Genomic DNA, 20202 nt, shown 5'->3' on the forward strand with positions numbered 1-20202 from the left:
TAACAGCCCGTATCAGAGGGCCTGGTACCCCATACTCCCAGAGTGCCCCCCTCAGGGCCCCCCGAGGGACGCGGTCTAACGCCCTCTCCAAATCCACAAAACACGTGTAGACTGGTTGGGCGAACTCCCACAAACCCTCCAGGACCTAAGGGTATAGAGCTGGTCCAGTGTTCCACGGCCAGGACGAAAACGACATTGTTCCTCCTGAATCTGAGGTTCAACAATCCGACGGACCCCAGACCGCTGAATAGACCTTACCAGAGAGGCTCAGGAAAGCGATCCCCATTTAGATGGAACAAACCCTGTGCTTTTTGAATAGGGAGACCATCACCGTGGTCTGCTAGTCCTGTGGTCCTGCCCCGGATGTCCATGCAAAGTCTCATCTGTGGGAACGCAAATTCCCTTGCTCGAACTCGGCGGGACAGAATAGGACTCAGCTTAGCAAGAAGAGAGCGCGAACAAGAGAACTGACGTGAGAATCCAGGGTGAAGGCTGCGTTAAAAAGCAGCAAAACATCATTTTACATGTAGTTACTCACTACTGAAGTGAAAAAGCTGCTCAAGCAAGCTACACTTGGGGAAAAATAACCATTTTCTTTGAAGCTTCCTGTAAAGTCTGAGAATGTGATGTCTTCAGAAAATGTTTAACATCTGCTAAGATCCGAATGTCCAGAGCCAACTCCAAAATGCTCTGAAACATCTCCTACTTGTTTGACTGGGCTATGAGACCTAGAACAACCCAGGTCACTCCAGAGGAGCCATAGCCCCAAACGGTTTCTGGCTGCATTCGCGCATTTCCCTAGCCTGACCAGCCAGCCACATGCTTCCTTATGGCAAGTAAAGGCTCTGGGAACTCTCCTATTCAAATAACCCCAACCCCTGAGAAATCTAAGAGCCAATCAGCGCTGAGCAGCGTACCTCACACACCATAATGCCAAGTTTGTCATAAGCATGGCGTCTGAAGCGGAGTCAGCTGCGGCTCTTTCCTCTGTTCTAAATGACTTGGACACGTCTTTAAAACCACAACAAGAAGAAGCTAGAAGCCTTTCTTCTAAAGAAAGATGTTTGGGCCGTAGCCAGACGCCATTTTTGACTACAGCTAAAACCACAGCGACGCGCGGTACAGTGATTGGTTATTATTGAGGTTCCTAGTCCCGCCCCTCATGTGCCTCTCTGCCTGTGAGGAACCAGACTAGGTCTCTGTGTAGAGGACGAGTCTGGCAGCCCAGGCTAGCTTTTCCCAGCCTCAGTGACTCGATGCAACCTGCTGGGTTCCTTATACAGGAAACTTGTTACCGATTGGCTTAATGACCTGACCTGTGTTGGAATGTTTACTGTGTGAAGGTCCTTGAGACGACTTGTCGTGATTGGGCGCTTTATAAATAAACTGGATTGAACTGGTAGTCCGGTGGCTAAAGTGACCGGTTTGACTCCTGGTCCTTTGTTTCGCTACACTTGTCAGTATTTTCAGCTCCTTATTGGTGAACTAGTTAGTAAATTAACTAGTCTGTTTTACCGCTTTGCTATGTAGCCGGTGCGAGTCCACGTGAGCTGAGCAGAGCAAACCAACTAAAATGCTGCTTGGAAACGACCAAACTCAAAGATCTTTAGAATGAACTATTTGGTGGTTTAACCCCCAATCCAACCTTTAAAGCCGAGAGTCAAGCAGAGAGGCATAGATGCTAACCCTTATACCGTTTAGTCCAGTCTTTCCCAACCCTGGTCCTCGGGTCCACTGGCCTACATGTTCTCCATGTTGCCCTTTTACACACCGGTGTTTCCCTGCTGCTACACACCTGACTCAAATGAATGAGTGATTAACCGGCATCTGCAGCACTTGATGCCAACACTTACTGTGTAGTCTGACACTCAACAGAAAGACAGACTTAACGTCCATCTGTTGTTAAAAAGCAAACCCCTCATTTCTTGTTTACTGTTGCTGTGGGGACCAAAAGCCCTCTGCTCACTGAACACAACCAGTGATGTTTCGTTAGGACCACAGAGTCGGAAACAGAAAAAGCAGCAAAGATCTACAGGAATTACGAGTTTTTCTGATTTAATCAGGACTGAGGAGGTCGGCCGTACAACTATGAATGGGTTAGGGTTGGGACTGAAGCTTCAGTTGAGCGTGTCATCGCTGGCTTTAAACAAGTCCGTTTCCATCCCAGCTGAACCTGTGAGTAGTCACCTGTCCAGCGGTTCCTGCTACAGCCAGGTGGCCACTGTATTTACACAGATGGATCTTCTGAATGCCCAGCCTTGGGTCGTCACTGTAAGGGTCGAAACATCCAACCTGAAACCAAACAGCAAGTGAGTTATGCTCCAGTAGGATGGTCTTTAAAGACAGCTTTCTAAAGCCCAAAGTGGGACGGTCGACTCCTGCTGACCAGCGGCATCCCACAGCAGGACGGACTTGGTGGTTTGTTAAATAAAACATGAAAAACTGTCAAAGACAAGAATGAGTTTGGCTCCTGTTTAACTCTGTCCAACGGTTGGGTGAGCTTCAACTAATGTCAATTCATCACGATGACCTCGACAAACAACTAGTCTACCGTAAATCCTCTAATATTGGCCTGTATTCCATTACTGGGCGGGTCTCCTACATCAGCCGGTCTCGCTGTCAGCGGGGGTAAATAAAGGCCGGTGTCTAATAGTGGCCGACTTTACGGCTCAAACCTAACCGCGGCACAAACCCAGCTGCAGTTGTGATGACTTTAAAGTACTATTGATCTTAAAATGTTGTAATAAATAGCGTACTTACCCACTGTTAACGAATTAAGAGTCTCACAAAACATGACGGCAAGTCTGATCACGTATAAACAATAGACACTTCCTGTCTGCTCGGTCTTCTCCATCCCCAGTGAGTCATGGAGGATGGCTGCTTATACTGAGCCAGGATTCTCTGGAGGTTTCTTCCTGTTAAAAGGGAGTTTTCCTCTCCACTGTCGCTGCATGCTTGCTTAGTATGAGGATTGCTGTATAGTCACTGACACTAGTCAGTGACTTGATGCAACCTGCTGGGTTCCTTATATAGGAAACATTTTTCTGATTGGCTTAATGAACTGACCTGAATTGGAATGTTTATTATGTGAAGTGACTTGAAACGACTCGTCGTGATTTGGCGCTTTATAAATAAACTTGAATTGAATTGAATTGCTTCCTGTTCTCAAGTCCCGCGTGATGTGACGATCACGCGACTTTCCAAGAAGCGCTCAGCGGCGCAGCGCGTGCTGTGTGACCGCTTGACTTCTCTAAATCGTGGGCACATCCGCCTATGGTGCACCCCAGGGTCTATTTACTGGGTGACTGGGTGTAAAAACGCCCACGCTCCGTGCGATTGGGACAAAAACAAGAGTTCATTTTTTCGTGTCCCGGAAGCGGTGCACCACAAAGGACTTACTGAAACTTACTGAAGGAAGACGGAACAGTAAATCATGACCTCCGGCTGCAAGATGAGTAGAAACAGAACATGCTTCAGTTATCAGTGATAACTTCATCACAGGCAAGGGTTTACTAAAGGTGTTCATGGCGTTTTATTGAACAGCTTAGAAACGCCGCTACAAAAACAGCAGGTAAACAGTTTGATACTTTTGTCACGTGTCCTCACTAGCTTGTAGCGTGCTAATGTTTTTAGCAGCTAGCTCAGTGGTGTAAGGTAGAACTGCGGAGGATGAGGATTAAACAGTTGGAAGATCTTTTTTTTTTTTTTTACTTCTAACCAAACGAGAGAGGAACGGTTAAACTTTGGGGCGGTAAGGTGTCTGTTGCCTTTTGTTGTAAATCAATAACCTAATTATCACCAAGTGTTTACAATGCATTACCGCCATGTTTGCCACCATACTGGGATTTAGCCTGAAACAACGGTGTTTGTTGTTCTATATCTATACGTACAATGGTAACTGTGCATTTTCACTAACAAACCTAGTGTTTATAGGTTCAGTTAGACAAAAAATCATGTTTTCATTTTTTCTACTGGTAGTTTACTTTGCTCTAATTGAAATTTAGTCATGTCTAATTCTGGCCTCCTTCCAATAAAGGCCTGAACCAGGATGTGCTTGAGTAATTAAAGGCCCAGGCCTGTATTAGAGGATTTACGGTATAGTAAATTTAATAGTCAACGTTGTTTATTTTATGAAGCATTTTTTGTTCTTTCCTGTGGCGACACCGCTGCTGCTTTCCACCTTTCTGCTCGAGGCACGTGTGCAGTAGCGGCCATCCGGGCGAGCCGTCACGTCACCAGAAAAACAAAACATGGTGAGCCAGCAACGTAGCTCAAAGTTTACACAGAAAAAAAGAAGCACGTACAGTCCAAAATCTACCAAGTGGAACTCTCCTTTCAGGGAGCACAACAGTGATGCACGTACACCTTAAGAGGAAGCACGTGGCAGCGGAGGACGAGGGGCAGTCGCCTCTGTAAGCTAGTTACCGCTCCTCAGCTGCTAACAGCAGAGTTGCTTGTATTTGTAGCTGTAATAACAGTAGTGATGGTGATTTTATTACTTTTAGGACATTTATGTCACGCATTTGCGCTAACGTTACAAACACTAATGATTTACTGTATCCCGCTACGTTGCAGTGCTAAAAAAAAAGCATTTAGCATCACTTGTAAGTTGCTTTGGACAAAAGCGTCTGCTAAATGCATACATAAGCATAAATGAATACTAGAGTGAGTGATCTGACGGCGAGTTAGAGAACAGAACCTTCCTGAACGGCGGCCACTCCCCCTCAGCACTTGGGTTCATGTTGTCGTTGGGATCAGCATCAGTGTGGAAGGCTGTAGCAGTGCGCAGTGTGTACATGGGCTTCAGGCACACTCCTGATGCGTCCCAGAAACGGACGGTTCCGTCCTCGTGTCTGCATGCAAGAACAACCAGTTAGGTCTGCAGGGGTTCACAGATGAGGCAAGTGCAGCAGGACCCACCCTGTGAGCAGAAGGTCTCTCTGTGGAGGGTCAGGGGCCAAGTTCTGGCCTCCCATTATTGGCCAAGGCTGAAGAGAACCATGTGGAAAACACAAAAAGACACAGCAGTTAAAGACCAAGTCACTGGCTTTCTCAACACCTCTGCGGTAGTCTCAGGTGTAAATGATGTCTGTGGCTCCGGTGCTCCTGATTCAGGAGGCAGAAGTGAGCGGAACGCAGCAGGATCTGGAGTCTTTTTCCCGACATCTCACTCCTGATTGGATAACAGCAACAGCACTCTACCGCCGACTCCCTCTGCTCTACAACACCCACGCTGGGACACGACTAACCCTGACCCATCTCCACAAACAACGCAGCAAGCCAAGATGGGCGAGTCCATGAATGTGAGGTGGCCGTGTGATGTAGATCAGGGTTTCGGGGGGGGGGGGGGGGGTCCCAAAACGGCAGCTAGCGTCCTTTTAAAGGTAGTCATCAGCCAACACTCAACGCCTGAGGCTTAATCTTAGTTTGGACGTCCGTTGCGGTGCCTGAATAAGTTAGTAGAATGATGTCATGAAATTCTTCCAATCCAAATGGACATAATCCTCCTGGACCTCCTTTCCCCTTCTCTACGTTACCGTTCCTGATCTTCCACCCAACCCCCCCCATGTCCATCCAAAATTATGCCCAACAGGCCCTTTTCCAACCCACCTCTCCACCCGCCCTCTGGACCCTATCCCATCCACAGTAGTAAAGCCAGGTCCTCCACACCTCACTCCACGTATCCTGGAAATAATCGACTCATAACTCAATGTCTTCAGTTTTGTGTCATTTTTAGCGGCGTTATTTATTTTTTGTCGTTTTTGTCGTTAGACAGTATTAAAACAGACACCGCCCATGCCTAGCAGGGTTCATTTATGATGCACTCTCCTACACCCGTCTCCTGTTAGGTGACAGGTGTAGGAGACTTTCATGTTCGGTCCAAAACTATCATTAAAAAGGGTTTTAAGTAGGGCTGAGCGAGTACACCACTATCTGTATCTGTATCTGTTCAACCAACTAAATTATCTGTATCTGTACTCGGAATGGGTGTGGCATAACCCAGAAATGGGCGTGGTTTAACCAGAAGTGGGTGTGGTTTACATCAACAGATTATTTTAAGTCTGAAATTGATATGGATTGATCGGAAGTTGATATGTGTATTGTTTATTTGAAAACTATTTACAGAGCAGCCTCAGAATTGAGATTAAATATTTTTGATCACAATAGTAAAGAAACTATTACAGAACAAGTGTTTCAATAAAATCAGAACATTAATATTTAAGTGCATGGATTAATGCATCTGAACTCATGCAGTAGGAACTAGGAAATATGAAATACTAGAACCAGACACACTTTATATATATTTTTTAATTTTAATTTGATTAAACTGATTTTTTCTTAACGTTCTTGGCATTTTGCCCCACAAAGTTAAATAAAACAATGTTGACTGAGGTGTGTGTGTGTGTGTGAGAGAGAGAGTTAAAAAAAAAAACCCGACCGGAGCGGAGGTAGTGACAACAGCACGTCAGCTCTGTCTTGTCAAATGCACCATGTCAGTTACGGAAAAAGTAACTTTAAATATTCAACCGAAAAAGAGGCGAGCTGAAGAAAACCTAGGGGAAACTGAAGAAACGTGAGCAACAGTGAAGCCATCACAGCGCGATCCGTTACTGTCTGTGTGTGTGCGTGGATGAGCCGGACGTACTGTGCTCCTGGCTGGCTAGAGAGTTTTGTAAGTAGGGAGGGGCGGGCGCTCTATGTGACTGGCCAATCACAGAGCGTGAAGACAGTCAGTTACCCAATGAAGATTTTCCTTCAGCACGATTACAGATATTTACGAGGTTTACTCGTCTCATGCTCGTATTCGTCAAACATGCTTTATCCGTACCGGTTACGCGTCTGAAACGAGTATCTGGCTCATCCCTAGTTTTAAGTGAACTTGGCCTTTAAAAAAGGAAACGACCACATTGAGATGGAAAGCTGGGCTAACTTGTAGGAAGGTTGAGTTCCCTGGTTGGGAAATTTTGCGAGGTTTTTTTGAGTATTAAGAGTTAATAAGCCCCCCTCCCAGACCTTTTTAGAGTAGTGTGCATTCTGCAGCTCTCCAGAAGTGATGATCCTCTCCCACAGTTTAAGGGGGATGGCAGAGACATGGTGGGAGCAGGTGATGGCTGAGCTGTGGAGGGGCACCAGGTAAGGAGTCTGAATAACAGGCCAGCCTTCTGTCTGCAGGTCAATAACAACCACCTCCTCTTCCACCAGGACCACCAACGCACTGGGATCTCCTGGGACAGAGAGAGAAGACAGGTACATTCATCACTTCACACCAACTCTACCATGACTCCCACCGCCTCTCCTTTCTGACCCACCTCCCTTAGCAGCTCTTCTCTGCTTTTATAGCATCATTGGCCTTTCTTCCCTGCCGCTGTTAGACTCTATAATAGCCACTGCTAAAGAAACCCATACATCTGTAACATGCCATCACAAATATCTTTCAAGACGTGCAATTCTACTGCTAGTCTCTTTATCATGTGCAACAGGTATCTTCATTTACGATTGCTATATACGCTTGCATGATGTCCTGTGCTGCTGCTGCCTTCCTGCTGTACCTGAGCTGTTGCAGCAATGAAGTTTCTCCACTGAGGGACAAAGAAGGGTATTCCTATTCTTATTCTGTTCTTTATGCCTAACCCCTGCATCACTGTGAGTCAGAAGGTCATTAGAGACCCTAAGAAGAGCTGTTTCAGTAGAATGAGCTCTACGAAAACCTGACTGGAAGCTATCATAGATGTTATGTTCATCAAGAGCAGCTGTGAGTTGTTTAGCCACAACCTTTTCCAAGATCTTGGAGATGAACGGAAGTTTAGAGATGGGTCTGAAGCTGCTATGGAGAGAGGGGTCGAGACTCGGGTTTTAAGAAGCGGGTGGATTACAGCGTTCTTAAAGTAAGCAGGGACCTGACCAGAGACCAGAGGACAGGGTCGCCCTCTACTGCCCGTGTCCTCCTCGCTGACGACACCGTCGCATGCGTGATCCAATGTGAATCCTTTATAGTCTCTGTTCATGGTTTTGTGTCCACGTCTCCTTGTTTCTATCACTCCCTCGATCCAGCTTTTGTATTTTTGCTTTCTGATCCGTGTTTTGCCCCGGTCCGTTACATCGTTTATCGTTTTTATTCTTGTGCAGTGGTCAGACGACGGCTTTATGGTGCTTTCAGCTTCCTGTCTGGCTGCTCGTGTGTGTCTGACTGGTTTCTGTCTACAGCACACGGATCATAGATGCAGAACCACCAAAGTACAACAGATGGACCAAAGAAGAGAGAAATAAGTCATTCCAGAACCCTGAACAGAGGCAGTTTAAACAGCTTTTAAAAGGAGGCATGTGTGACGCGGTATAACATCGGCTCCTGCTCAACTATTAAAACCACTAATGGTGAAAAATGTCTAAATAGTGTACGCACAGACGGGCTAACACTTCTGGTGGAAACAGTCGGCGCTCACTTCATTCATCCCTCCAGTCGGGCTCTGCACCGTCCGTTAATGAACCCGTCCTTAAGCCCAGTCTGGACTCATCTCAGCCTAAAAACTACAGACCCGTCTCTAAATGACCCTTTATCTCTAGAACACTGGAAAAGGTCGTGGCAGAAGAGCTGATGACTTGTCTGGACCTACACAACAGTTTAGATGAGGTCCAGTCTGGTTCTGGTGAAAAGCGTTCAGCAGAAACAGTTCTGCTTAAAGTTCCCAGTGACATCATGATGCTGCAGACAGCGGGGAGCTCACAGTACTGTTAGATGTTTCTGCAGCGTCTGACTCGGTTGATCACAGCACCTTCATTAACAGACCTGGTGACTCGGTGGGGATCTCTGGAACTGGTCTAGACTGGTTTCGTACCTTTCTAACAGAAGTTAGCGTCTGTAGAAACCACATCATGTCAGATTCTACCCATCTCAGGGTTCCCCCAGCACTTTATCATGCCCCGCCCCCTCCCCGACCCTACCGTGTCCGCTGACACGAACGCCGCAACGAATCTAGCGCCCTCCGTCAGCTGATACTGGTGAGGAACAGCAGCGGAACGTGTGCTACCCCCACCCCCACGGAGGAGCGCAGCGGGACGTGCTGGACCCCGGCCCTCGGGGATAACTCACCTAGAGTCTTAACCTGGACTAGATGAGTCTTAACCTGGACTAGATGAGTCTTAACCTGGACTAGATGAGTCTTAACCTGGACTAGATGAGTCTTAACCTGGACTAGATGAGCCTTAACCTGGACTAGATGAGCCTTAACCTGGACTAGATGAGTCTTAACCTGGACTAGATGAGTCTTAACCTGGACTAGATGAGTCTTAACCTGGACTAGATGGACTAGATGAGTCTTAACCTGGACTAGATGAGTCTTAACCTGGACTAGATGAGTCTTAACCTGGACTAGATGAGCCTTAACCTGGACTAGATGAGCCTTAACCTGGACTAGATGAGCCTTAACCTGGACTAGATGAGCCTTAACCTGGACTAGATGGACTAGATGAGTCTTAACCTGGACTAGATGAGCCTTAACCTGGACTAGATGAGCCTTAACCTGGACTAGATGAGCCTTAACCTGGACTAGATGAGCCTTAACCTGGACTAGATGAGCCTTAACCTGGACTAGATGAGCCTTAACCTGGACTAGATGAGCCTTAACCTGGACTAGATGAGCCTTAACCTGGACTAGATGAGCCTTAACCTGGACTAGATGAGCCTTAACCTGGACTAGATGAGCCTTAACCTGGACTAGATGAGTCTTAACCTGGACTAGATGAGCCTTAACCTGGACTAGATGAGCCTTAACCTGGACTAGATGAGCCTTAACCTGGACTAGATGAGCCTTAACCTGGACTAGATGAGCCTTAACCTGGACTAGATGAGCCTTAACCTGGACTAGATGAGCCTTAACCTGGACTAGATGAGCCTTAACCTGGACTAGATGAGTCTTAACCTGGACTAGATGAGTCTTAACCTGGACTAGATGAGCCTTAACCTGGACTAGATGAGCCTTAACCTGGACTAGATGAGCCTTAACCTGGACTAGATGAGTCTTAACCTGGACTAGATGAGCCTTAACCTGGACTAGATGAGCCTTAACCTGGACTAGATGAGCCTTAACCTGGACTAGATGAGCCTTAACCTGGACTAGATGAGCCTTAACCTGGACTAGATGAGCCTTAACCTGGACTAGATGAGTCTTAACCTGGACTAGATGAGTCTTAACCTGGACTAGATGAGTCTTAACCTGGACTAGATGAGTCTTAACCTGGACTAGATGAGTCTTAACCTGGACTAGATGAGTCTTAACCTGGACTAGATGAGTCTTAACCTGGACTAGATGACTGTAACCGCAGCATCCATAAAGCATCGTCTCTGATAGGGGAACGGTGTTTGACCGGTGGAAGAGTGGGTTTTGCTTTTTTACTAAACTGGCAATGAAACGGTGTTAAAATGCAAAAGTGAAACTAGTCGTGTCTGGACGGGCAGTCTGGGTGCTCGGCACCCCGTAACCTTTGACCTCTGATGCTAGACTTGCAGCATGGGTGCGTGCAGATATTTGTGAAAAATTCCTTTCATTTTTCTACTTTTACTGCTGAATCCGTGTCTCATCAACGTGTTTTACTGCTAAGCTTTTGTTCACGGTTGCTGTGAAACGTGCTTTATAGATAAAAGTGAGTTGACTGTAAGCAACATGCCAACTCTGCATTTCTGACGTGAATTATTACAAATAAAATGGTTCTGGGACGGAAGACTTTGGAGGCGTGAACACCTCTTTAACTCCTCCTCCTCCTGGTGCCCCCGCTGCTGCTGTGGTCGGCTGACTCGAGTCAGACTGCTGCTCACACACACACACATCAGCCTGTATCCTACAGCACCGCGGGGTCTCAGTGGAGCTTTCGTCAGCTCGGTCCTGACTAGTTAAAGCCCACCGGCGGGCCTGCGGTGGGGACGGGTGCCTGCCTGTGTGCTGCGGTCCACTTCTGATGACGAAAAAGTCGATGATTCTGGAGGTGAAGTCCAGGGCCACGTGTGTCTTCCCATGAATGACCGTGATGCAGTGTCGGTCTCCATAACTGGCTCTGGGCATGCCACCGTTGAACAGCAGGAAGGGAGGCCTGTAAGGGGCAACAGCTGGGCGTAAACACGTTACTGAGTAAGCGCCAACGCTACACACGGGGCTTACCCTTCTTCTGTGGGGAGCTGAACGATTTTAGAGATGGCCTTGCAGGGGAAATGTCCTGTCACCACAAAAGCAAAACAGAGTTGGTTAAAACCTTCTCCTGCTACTGAAGACCCTTAGACATTACAGGCAGTGATGTTGACAGTAGAGCCCTGCAGGGGGGTTGGGGTCAAAGGCCAGAGAAGAACAGTTAGAGCATGGAGCGAGCTCCTGAGGTAGCCAATGAGATCAGGACCTCCGTAGAAACAACAACGGTGTGCCGAGCTGAACAGAGAAGATAACACGCAGGGAGGGACCGCTCTTTAAACGCTCTCCGCTGACTAACTCAGACGGGCTGGGATCAGGCTTCAGGTCCCCGGGTCCTTCTAGGCCCGCTGAGACTGTAGACCTCATTTTAGTCGGCCCTTGTGTGGAGAAGTGCAAGTGAAAGACAGATGGGGTTGAAATAATAGATGCAGGGCTCTAGTGCACAACTTTTACTCCTCACCATAAGGAATGTCTGATTTCTCCTCCTCCTCCTCCTCCTCCTCAGGGCCTCCCACTCTCCAGCGACAGTAGCTCCCATCGCTGTGAGAACTGAGGATGTGGCTACCATCCTCGGTCCACCACATGCTCTCCAGCTGCTTTAGGAGCACCACAACAGGAACATGAGACACGCTGGCCCGTAACGTCACATGGGCAGCAACACCTGAGGTGCTTACCTGTGTAGCTGGGAGGTGCTGAACAGCATTCTTCTTCTCCAGGTCCCAGATGACCATCAGACCCCGCCCATAGCCAATAACGACCTGACTGGGGTTGATGGGGTTCTCCACCAGGGCCTCTACGTGCTCCAGATTCCTACGGCCGAGGTAATCGTCTGGGATGCTGAAGGTAGAGCCGAGACCAGACAACAGTGAGTCGTGAGACGTATGAACACCAGTGTTACTCTGGGGTTCTGACCCAGTCCAGCCTCCATGATGACCTGCTCCTGACCAACAGCGTAAACACCTTCTAGCCGGTCTCACACCTCTAACAATAGCACCACTACGGTCATCCCCCCGACCCACCATCATCACTGTGGAACTCACCCACAGGACCCTCCTCCTCACCCCACACCCACGATGACACCACGTCACACACTTCCCCCACAGCCTTCTGACCCTACACACCTGTGGCTCGGACATCTGTGGTCATGAAGTCATTGAGCACCTGGTTCTCCCCCACAACCCCCTGCTGGACCGCCTACAGAGCCAACAGGTCTGTAGATGATGCCATCAGCATGGCTCTACACCTCATCCTGCAGCATCTGGACTTCCCGGGTACCTACGCCAGGATCCTGTTGGTGGACTTCAGCTCTGCCTTCAACACAATCCTCCCAGCCTTCCTCCAGGATGAACGTGCCTGACCTGATCTGCAGGTGGATCACCGACTTCCTGACTGACAGGAAGCTGCAGGTCAGGCTGGACCATCAGCACCGGTTCTCCTCAGGGCTGTGTCCTCTCCCCTCTGATCTTCTCCCTGACCTCTAATAACCCCCGAGCGTCGCTCAGCAGGGTGGAGACGAGAACAAACCTCTAACCTTAAATGAACCAGGAAGGTCAGAAACGCCACTGCTGTTTGTTCATTTTCACTTCAGTTCAACCAGCTATAGTTTTGTGTTTCATCTCATTTGGTTTGTATTCAGAGTAAACATCTTTATGTTGTGAGAACGGTGTTTGGAGAACGAATCATAGCGCAACATAAAACCACCAGAGAGGTTTTGTATTCTCTAAATACGTTCTGAAGGTTCCATGTTCCTCAGTAATGTTCATAATTGTGTGTTCTGCTGAAGCATCCGTCATCCTGACATAAGTAATATACAGACCTCAGGCCAGCAGGCCCAGTCCTACCCGATACTGTGAATGATACGATTTGGGCCACCCACTGATGAAAATGTGATTATTTTCATTAATTATAAATAAAAGGTGTGTGAAGCGTGTGAGTGGCGCCTAACCCGAACTGAGATGGACTTTATTACAGACACAGGTCAAGTCCACATTAAAGCACAGAGGAAACACAGTACAACAGGAAAAGCAGGTAAACGACGATAAGAGCATGCGCGCGTTAACAGACAGCCGTCAGACGAAGCCAGAAGCAGGTTTACAGCCTGGGTCACAAAACCATTCTAGCTTTAATAGATCTACGTTATAGTAATGACAACTCTGACGTTTCTAACTCTTCCATTAGAAGTTATTAAATACTAGAAATCATTAATAATTAGATTTGATTTACACGTAGCATGAGTGTCCGAGCTGGCGCTAGCTGTTAGCTCCGGGAAACGTCATTTGGAATTGTAGGATGTCCAAGGAAGGTCCAGCCTGTTCCGCCTGATTGGACCTTCCCTGTATGCCCTACGATTCCGAATGCCACGCTCCGCAGAGGGCCTCACCCTGGGACTCGCGTTACTAGATGTTCGACCATTTCATCTTTTCAGTTTATGGTCGTCAATCATTTCCCACACCCCGTCAGCCGTTTTACCATTTATGGACTATCTGGGTGGGACGAGAGAGTGAGACACAGAAAAGATGGCGGTGGTGTGAACCTCCCACTTGACTTCATAAATGTCTAAGAAGACAATGGGTGGGGTTTGTCCAGTACTTAATGTCTACGTGGGAGACTGGACCCCACGAGCCTGGGTCTCGCCCGAGCTCACCTGTCGAGCCTGGGTCTCGCCCGAGCTCACCTGTCGAGCCTGGGTCTCCTCCGAGCTCGAGTCTGGGTCTCGCCCGAGCTCACCTGTCGAGCCTGGGTCTCGCCCGAGCTCACCTGTCGAGCCTGGGTCTCGCCCGAGCTCACCTGTCGAGCCTGGGTCTCGCCCGAGCTCACCTGTCGAGCCTGGGTCTCGCCCGAGCTCACCTGTCGAGACTGGGTCTCGCCCGAGCTCACCTGTCGAGCCTGGGTCTCGCCCGAGCTCACCTGTCGAGCCTGGGTCTCGCCCGAGCTCACCTGTCGAGCCTGGGTCTCGCCCGAGCTCACCTGTCGAGCCTGGGTCTCGCCCGAGCTCACCTGTCGAGCCTGGGTCTCGCCCGAGCTCACCTGTCGAGCCTGGGTCTCGCCCGAGCTCACCTGTCGAGTCTGGGTCTCGCCCGAGCTCACCTGTTGGTGATTTGGTCCAGGCTGATATTCCTCTCTTCCAGCTCTCTGAATCCTGGGACTTCAACCACAAACACGTGTCCTCCTTCTGTCCCCAACAGCAGCAACTCCCCCGAGGAGTGGGCCAGCACCGCTGTCACGCTGGTCACACTTGGGGGGGCACTGGGGAGGACAAAAAGACAAACTGTTCGAGTGTTCCAGTAGACTCGGGACTCGGACTTTCATGGCAGGAAGTGATGTAACAGGCTCTTTTTGCGTTCCAGCTTCCAACTAAAAAATGGATGCCACCAGTGTTGCTGAGTACTAAAATACTTATATAACCAAGTATTCTCCGCACCTAAATAATAGTGACACACACACGCCCCTCGAGTCGCGACACACACACGCCCCTCGAGTCGCGACACACACACGCCCCTCGAGTCGCGACACACACACGCCCCTCGAGCCGCCACGTACAAGCTGAAAACCAATCAAATGTATAAATCAGGGGTGAGACTCGATTAAAAACTGATCTAATTAGAGGTTTGTAATTGATTTTAATCACATTTTCATCTATTGGGAAAATGTGCCTTCAAAGCCATTTTTATATGAAAAATAACGAAGCAGAGAACCAAACATTAGACGTGGTTATTGTTACTGTAAACTAAAGCTGTAATTTCTAAAAAATAAATGCATTTAATTATTCTAACGTCCCTGTGTGATATGAAACAAGACCCACATCAACAATAATGTATTACACGTAGAAAACACCTGCTAAGGGTTCCTGAGCCTTACATTGTTTCTCAGTCTAGTTGCATTACTGACATAAATGGACTTTGCTCCAGATTCGAAGTTTTCCAGTTTCACTCGTTTGTATAATCGGGTGTTTTTGTTAGCATTTCTACTCATAATGTAGTAAAACCACGTAAATGAATAAAAATCCTTAAACGTGACGGTAGAACAGGCACAAACATGATCTAGGACGTACATTTGTTCACTTTTAATGGCAGACGTGTTTCCTAGATCCTGCATCAGTCCAAGCGAGGACATTTCTTTCAAGTTTCATTCCATTTTAGCAGCGCGCCGTGTGGTGTGTGTGTGTGTGTGTGTGTGTGTGTGTGTGTGTGTGTGTGTGTGTGTGTGTGTGTGTGTGTGTGTGTGTGTGTGTGTGTGTGTGTGTGTGTGTGTGTGTGTGTGTGTGTCAGTGATATTCAGTCTACGAGGAACTCGTGCACTGACAAAGGTTCCGCCGTGCTCGAAACGCAAGCTGTGATAAAATGTGCTCATTTTTTTAATTAATTAATCGTAATTAACAAGTTCAAGTCCCACCCCTGGGCTGCATGGTGGCGCAGTGGTTAGCACTGTTGCCTCGCAGGAAGAAGGTTGCAGGTTCGAAACTGGGCTTGGCTGCAGCCTTTCTGCGTGGAGTTGCGTGTTCTCCCCGTGCATGCGTGGGTTTCCTCCGGGTACTCCGGTTCCCCCACAGATCACAACACGCCCTATAGGTTATGAACTGTAAGTTGCTCTGGATAAAAGCGTCTGCTAAATAAATAAACATAAACATCGTACAAATCGATAAACAATAAACAACGTGGCGGTGCTGTTAGATAGCAAAAAGAAAGAACAGAGCATAGTAATGAAAAATAATGAAGGTGATAACTAGTTGGTAGCACTGGGTGCAGCCATCTTTAAAGTTGGGATCTCTGGGTCATCTGAAGCCTACGAGCTCGCAGCATTTCTGGCTAACTCATCAGAGAAACACCAGATCTGAGGACCGCTGGAACGCACCACGTCACCTGATACCCGCAGCTTAATAAAGGACCCGAGTTTACCCTGGTGGGCCCGTCAGCATGAAGCGTCCGATCTCCAGAAGCTCTGAAATTCCCTTGTGTCCTCTTAAAGTCCACATGTGCAAACTGTTGTCATCCAGCAGAGTCACCAACTCGACCTGTGGAGGAGCCGAGTCAGGGTGAGCTTTCTCAGAGCTCCAGCATGCAGCAGGTGGTGTGTGCTCCTACTGTACCTGATGGGGCATGAAGTGCACCTGTGTGACAGCAGCGTTCTCATCGTGTAGACCCATGAACTCCACACCTGGAGCTCCATACCTGAACAACGGTTAAAGAGAAAGAGCACTCCCAACAGCAGGGACTAATCCCCAACACCAACAGAGAGGGATGTCGTTCATTTGCACAATAAGAACAGATTTATCACAACTAACTCGCTTTATTTACCTCTTCCTGTAACAAGGTCAATCAGCGGGGCCATCACATTAACAAGCTGGGCCTGAGAGACAAGGCAGTATTATGGGATACCTAGACATCTAAAAACAGTGATGGAGGTCTTAAGAAACCCGGCGGAGAAGGTTCTCCCAACATGCTGCTGCCCTTCCTGCAACTATGTGCCTTTTTCCATAGCACCCCCTACTGGCTGGAAAAAGAAAAGCAGTCCCCGCACGCGCACGCACACGCACACGCACACACACACACGCGCACGCACTCGCACACACACACACGCGCACGCACGCGCACACACGCGCACACACGCGCACACACACGCACACACACGCACACACGCGCACACACACGCACACACACACACACACACACACACACACACACACACACACGCACACACACACACACATCCTATAAAGGGTCTGTAATATCTTTTGTTCCTTTTCAGAGATTTAGGAATTCACTCCACTACTGATCTGCAACATTGATGTTTTATCTCTTTTCTATACTAATAACACAAGCTTGGAGGAGTTCCGCTGTGTGGTGGAGTAGCTAATGCTAACGGTTAGCTTCTACTAGCAGAGAGGTTCTCTTCTTCCCTAGGATCAGTAAAACAGGCAGCCCCAAGCCTTGCTTTGCCTGAGGATTGTGAAGTCTTGCATACCCATACAGAGTCCCAGGACCCACAGGAAGGTCTCTCGGAGCCGTGCTCTACATGCCACAGCAAGTCGGCCCCTTCCTCACTCACTCACTGAATGTGCACTGGTCCCCATGCAGAGAGGGCTGTCCTCTCAGCCCTCAGGCTAGTTTATGCTAGAACAATAAGGGCATTGAACCACTGAATCAGTCTAATGACAGAAGGTCCTGCTGGTATCAAAACTACTGAGTCTTTGTTTGGATTTTCCTCAGCGTGGCAAGTGCACAGACCGGCTCCACCACACCATCAATGCACACAATTGTGTAAAGGACTATGATGGCCCCAAAGTCCAACGGCACCAGCCTGAAATGGGAAGATGAAGACTAACCTGCCCTACAGCCATTCAGCAGTGCTGCCAGGCTCAGGCTAAAGCGTGACTGAATTCCTCTGAGGTCTGAGGAAGGATACAGTTTGATGGCTCCGGAGCGGGTTCCTATGGCCAGCAGCTGCAGAGACGGACTGTAGCCCAGAGCACTGGGCTGGTGGGGGAATCCATGCTCCACCGTCTGTAGGAAACAGCAACCAGCAAGATAGAGGGTTATGCCAGTGTTGCTGCAGGTGCTCTTTGTTCAATGTGACCCAGGATCTTCTAACCCAGCTCTTACATATGTACCCTGAGCTGTTTGGCCAGTGATGAAAGCTCCCTACCCAGAAGCTTCCATCAGTTCTACCCTCCTGTGGTACATTTCTACTCTGGTCCTGGTTCCTGCCGGGACACCGGGATGGAGGAAGACATCAGAAAACCACCCTGGCTCCTGGAAAAGGTACCTGAGGAGGCCTGGTATTGAAAAGACTGGATTTGAGCTTAGACCCGAGTGGTCCACTCTGAGCTACTTGGATGGAAGTTCAGTGGGGTCATGCTTGTGGTTAGGGTCTTCAGATGAATTCACCGGGAGGCTGGGCCACTAGCCTTATGAGACCCCGAACCCTTAGACGTGATTTAAGGAATCAAGGCAGTTTTCCGTTTTCACCACAGGAACCAGGACAAAGTTAGAAACTAGCCCCACTAAACGGTGCTGGCTGGAACGTGCTGCTGATGAAACTACGTGGAACCTTTAGGACGGCTCATTAACGCGATGTACCCACCAAACCAGGCTGTAGGACACGCAGTCAGGACCAGGATAAGCACACCGTTGTTTACACAACTAGTACCTGATAAAACCTTTTGTTTACACAACTAGTACCTGATAAAACCTTTTGTTTACACAACTAGTACCTGATAAAACCTTTTGTTTACACAACTAGTACCTGATAAAACCTTTTGTTTACACAACTAGTACCTGATAAACCCTTTTGTTTACACAACTACTACCTGATAAAACCTTTTGTTTACACAACTAGTACCTGATAAAACCTTTTGTTTACACAACTAGTACCTGATAAACCCTTTTGTTTACACAACTAGTACCTGATAAAACCTTTTGTTTACACAACTAGTACCTGATAAAACCTTTTGTTTACACAACTAGTACCCGATAAAACCTTTTGTTTACACAACTAGTACCTGATAAAACCTTTTGTTTACACAACTAGTACCTGATAAAACCTTTTGTTTACACAACTAGTACCTGATAAAACCTTTTGTTTACACAACTAGTACCTGATAAAACCTTTTGTTTACACAACTAGTACCTAATAAAACCTTTTGTTTACACAACTAGTACCTGATAAAACCTTTTGTTTACACAACTAGTACCTGATAAAACCTTTTGTTTACACAACTAGTACCTGATAAAACCTTTTGTTTACACAACTAGTACCTGATAAAACCTTTTGTTTACACAACTAGTACCTGATAAAACCTTTTGTTTACACAACTAGTACCTGATAAAACCTTTTGTTTACACAACTAGTACCTAATAAACCTTTTGTTTACACAACTAGAACCTAATAAACCTTTTGTTTACACAACTAGTACCTAATAAACCTTTTGTTTACACAACTAGTACCTAATAAAACCTTTTGTTTACACAACTAGTACCTGATAAAACCTTTTGTTTACACAACTAGTACCTGATAAAACCTTTTGTTTACACAACTAGTACTTGATAAAATCTTTTGTTTACATAACTAGTACCTGATAAAACCTTTTGTTTACACAACTAGTACCTGATAAAACCTTTTGTTTACACAACTAGTACCTGATAAAACCTTTTGTTTACACAACTAGTACCTGATAAAATCTTTTGTTTACATAACTAGTACCTGATAAAACCTTTTGTTTACACAACTAGTACCTGATAAAACCTTTTGTTTACACAACTAGTACCTGATAAAACCTTTTGTTTACACAACTAGTACCTGATAAAACCTTTTGTTTACACAACTAGTACCTGATAAAACCTTTTGTTTACACAACTAGTACCTGATAAAACCTTTTGTTTACACAACTAGTACCTGATATAACCTTTTGTTTACACAACTAGTACCTGATATAACCTTTTGTTTACACAACTAGTACCTGATATAACCTTTTGTTTACACAACTAGTACCTGATAAAATCTTTTGTTTACACAACTAGTACCTGATAAAACCTTTTGTTTACACAACTAGTACCTGATAAAACCTTTTGTTTACACAACTAGTACCTGATAAACCTTTTGTTTACACAACTAGTACCTGATAAAACCTTTTGTTTACACAACTAGTACCTGATAAACCTTTTGTTTACACAACTAGTACCTGATAAACCTTTTGTTTACACAACTAGTACCTGATAAACCTTTTGTTTACACAACTAGTACCTAATAAACCTTTTGTTTACACAACTAGTACCTAATAAACCTTTTGTTTACACAACTAGTACCTAATAAACCTTTTGTTTACACAACTAGTACCTGATATAACCTTTTGTTTACACAACTAGTACCTGATAAAACCTTTTGTTTACACAACTAGTACCTGATAAAACCTTTTGTTTACACAACTAGTACCTGATAAAACCTTTTGTTTACACAACTAGTACCTGATAAAACCTTTTGTTTACACAACTAGTACCTGATAAAACCTTTTGTTTACACAACTAGTACCTGA

General features: G+C 46.8%; 1 protein-coding gene across 4 annotated transcripts in view; it reads right to left on the reverse strand.

Moving 5' to 3' along the window:
• The window catches only part of llgl2 (LLGL scribble cell polarity complex component 2), a 69193-nt gene that overhangs the window by 26780 nt on the left and 22211 nt on the right, over positions 1-20202 (reverse strand). For 3 of the 4 annotated variants that reach the window (XM_054736372.2, XM_054736373.2, XM_054736374.2), the window contains exons 3-14: positions 17577-17674; positions 16261-16342; positions 16070-16185; positions 14262-14420; positions 11849-12011; positions 11635-11770; positions 11151-11205; positions 10928-11082; positions 7015-7226; positions 4921-4988; positions 4700-4853; positions 2188-2292 (exon numbers count right to left, since the gene is read on the reverse strand). In XM_054736372.2, the coding sequence (XP_054592347.1) occupies positions 2188-2292; positions 4700-4853; positions 4921-4988; positions 7015-7226; positions 10928-11082; positions 11151-11205; positions 11635-11770; positions 11849-12011; positions 14262-14420; positions 16070-16185; positions 16261-16342; positions 17577-17674 (1503 nt within the window). The remainder of the gene's footprint in view (positions 1-2187; positions 2293-4699; positions 4854-4920; positions 4989-7014; positions 7227-10927; positions 11083-11150; positions 11206-11634; positions 11771-11848; positions 12012-14261; positions 14421-16069; positions 16186-16260; positions 16343-17576; positions 17675-20202) is intronic. The other variant, XM_054736375.2, reaches the window with a different exon arrangement.

Source organism: Nothobranchius furzeri, chromosome 16, assembly GCF_043380555.1.
Source record: "Nothobranchius furzeri strain GRZ-AD chromosome 16, NfurGRZ-RIMD1, whole genome shotgun sequence".
NCBI classification, from domain to species: Eukaryota; Metazoa; Chordata; class Actinopteri; order Cyprinodontiformes; family Nothobranchiidae; genus Nothobranchius; species Nothobranchius furzeri.